This window comes from Elephantulus edwardii, unplaced genomic scaffold (genome assembly GCF_000299155.1).
Source record: "Elephantulus edwardii isolate Elephantulus edwardi_28Jun2011 unplaced genomic scaffold, EleEdw1.0 scaffold00042, whole genome shotgun sequence".
Lineage (NCBI taxonomy): Eukaryota > Metazoa > Chordata > Mammalia > Macroscelidea > Macroscelididae > Elephantulus > Elephantulus edwardii.
The window spans coordinates 6,681,111-6,684,110 of record NW_006399792.1 but is presented as its reverse complement, the minus strand read 5'-3'; the positions used below and the strand labels follow the sequence as shown (position 1 = coordinate 6,684,110).

At 44.3% G+C, this 3,000-nt stretch overlaps 1 protein-coding gene across 1 annotated transcript in view; it reads right to left on the bottom strand.

The window, feature by feature from the left end:
* Positions 1 to 214: 214 nt before the first annotated feature.
* Positions 215 to 3,000, bottom strand: part of LOC102876971 (actin-like protein 7A-like) — a 14,300-nt gene continuing 11,514 nt past the window's right edge. The window contains exons 2-3 of the mRNA XM_006885323.1: positions 1,619 to 1,829; positions 215 to 765 (exon numbers count right to left, since the gene is read on the bottom strand). Of these exons, the coding sequence (XP_006885385.1) occupies positions 215 to 765; positions 1,619 to 1,829 (762 nt within the window). The remainder of the gene's footprint in view (positions 766 to 1,618; positions 1,830 to 3,000) is intronic.

The window sequence follows — 3,000 nt, the reverse complement described above, 5'->3', positions numbered from 1 at the left end:
TCGAAGTCCAGGGCAACATAACATTGTTCCTCCTTGATGTCACGTGCAATTTCCCGCTCAGCCGTGGTGGTGAAGCTGCAGCCTCGCTCGGTGAGGATCTTCATGAGGTAGTCCGTCAGGTCCCAGCCAGCCAGGTCCAGATGCAGGATGGCGTTGGGGAGGGCATACCCCTCATAGACGGGCACAGTGCGGGTGACCCTGTAGCTGGAATCAATCACGATGCCGGTGGTCTGGCCAGAGGCCTGCAGGACAGCACGGCCTGGATGGCGACGTACACGGCAGGGGTGGTGAAGGTCTCAAGCATGATCTGGGTCATCTTCTCCCGGTTAGCCTTGGGGTTCAGAGGGACCTCCGTCAGCAGCACTGGGTGCTCTTCGGGGACCTCATGCAGCTCATTGTAGAAGGTGTGGTGCCAGATCATCTCCATGTCATCCCAGTTGGTGACAATGCCGTGCTCGATGGGGTACTTGAGGGTCAGGATGCCTCTCTTGCTCTGGGCTTCGTCCCCCACGTAGGAGTCCTTCTGGCCCATGCCCACCATCATGCCCTGGTGCCAAAGGCACCCCAACACCGAGGGGAAGACAGCCCGGGAGGCGTCGTCGCCCTCCTTGCACATGCCGGAGCCGTTGTCGACCACGAGCGCAGCGATGTTGTCATCCACGGTGAGCTGGGGGTGGTACGTGTGAACCTGCGACAGTGACTGTGCTCCGGGGCTGATGAGGTGTCGGCTCGTGACTGCACTTCTAACCCAAAAGCACTGCCTCTCTACTGTTCAAATTCACCATCAGCTTCATGGCCGAAAACAGGCATTCTCCTGTGTGATTTACAGCCTATCAAAATCTGCTAGAGAATCAGCTAGGAGTTGGTTTTTTACTGTTTGGCAATGATAACACTTGACTACTAGCCAATTGGTTGGCTGTTTCAGCTCACCCAGACGCATCTTGGATGACAAACCTGGAGATCCGCTTCTGAAAGGTCTTAATAATTCTGTGGACAACTGAATACTACTCAGCATGCAGGAATAGTGATTTGGTAAATTATTATCTAACTTGGGAGGGACTGGAGAGCATTATGCTGAGGGAACTAACCCAGCCACACAAGGATAAATATTGCATAAAACCATTATTGTAGAATGAGTATGAGGATCCAAAGTAGGGTGGGGGGGGTTGGAAGCAGAGGATGAGGATGTGCAGGGGGAGTGGGAATTAATCATGGAGTTGTACAATTTGATGGAGAGGTGAGGGAAATTGGAAGAATCTTATCTGGAAATCAATGTATTCAAATTTGGCATATAAACTGGCATTTTTTTTTAAAAATCCTGTGGAAAAACTTTATCTTGTGCACACAGAGATGCCACAAGTCAGAAGTGACTTAACAGCAACTAATAACATCATCATTATATTGACCCTTTTCCACATAGTACTTATCTAAAGTGAAAATTGCTGCAAACTATTAAGAATAATGTATAAATATTTATCAGAGGTCCTTGAAAAGGGAAGCTTGATCACTCATGGTTGGTGTTTTACAATTCTCGTTATAAAACCTAATCCTGAAGGAATAAGAAAAGTGAAGAAAATTATATTCAAGAGTGGCTTCTGGCCCATGCTCACCATCAAACCCTGGTGCCAAGGCCACCCCAGGATGGAGGGGAAGACAGCCCGGCGGGGGGTGTCGGTGTCGGCGAAGCCAGAGCCACTGTTGACCATGAGCGGAGCGATGTCATCATCCATGGTGAGCTGGGGGGTGGCGGGTGTGAACCGGCGGCGGTGACTGTGCAGAGGGGCCTGTGCTCCAGGGTGGACGACATCTCTCTCAGCTGTAGTGTTTATCTTTTTAAAAAGTGAAAACCTAAATAAAAATTTATCACACCAAATGTAGCATGTGATTCTTAATGTAATATTTGGTATCTAGTATGATAATACATTAAAGTTTCAGAAAAATTAGTTTCAAGAATGTTATTTCAAAATATTCCATTTGGAATTGTAAAGAATGGAGTGTAAGTGTGATGTTTCTTATCACGTAGGTTCTCATTTGTGCTGATATTACACAGTCTCAGTATATAAAACGTTCAGTGTTTGGATGGCATGAAGCTCTGGGTGTGTATTTAAGTAAACATGTGAGAAAGACTTGCTATTTAAATAGTTGAGAAACTGCATTTAGAATTAACTTTGTCTCCAAACAGTTTAAAAACATAATTATGAGACATTGACATTGGGGAAAGAGGAATAGAGAATGATTTATTTCCTTAACTGGATTTCATTAAATGTGACTATTTACTCGCCTTGTCCATTTGTGATGGACTGACTTCTTAGTTTTCATTAGTTAACTCATAAAAAGATCTTCCCTTCTAGACCTGCAGTTGTACATGTCTTTTTTTTTATATTATCTTGGTGATAAAATATTATTTATTTTTATAAAGACAAAATTAATGAAACTTTATTCTAAGTCATACTCAACTCATCAGAAAATAACAAGAACAACAACAGAATTCACACACACAAACACACACAGACCACTCACGTGCTCCAATCAAGACACTAGCCCCTGACCACATACATTCAATCACAGATCAAATTCCTACATGGTTCAAAGTCATTTTTCTCCTCTATGATATGCAACTAGGTCTAGAGCTCTGGTTCTAATAAGAGTCAGGGTAGAGTTATAAAGAGGTAAGAGGAACTGAGAATATGCCACTGTTAAAATGGCAGGCAGTGATTAGATAAGATGGGATGAATAGATGACCACAACAAAGTCCATTTACTACTCTGAAACAATTATCCATGCTTTGGTCTTCCAGGAGTACGATTGAAACAAGAAAGATTAAAAAAATCACATTAGCTATGTCTAAGATGACACAACCCTGCTCGCTGAAACTGAGGAGGACCTCATGCACTTACTGCAGAGGGTCAAGGAATGCAGCCTTCAATATGGACTGAGGCTCAATGTCAAGAAGACAAAAATTCTCACCACTGGACCAATCGGTAGCATTAGGATGGATGG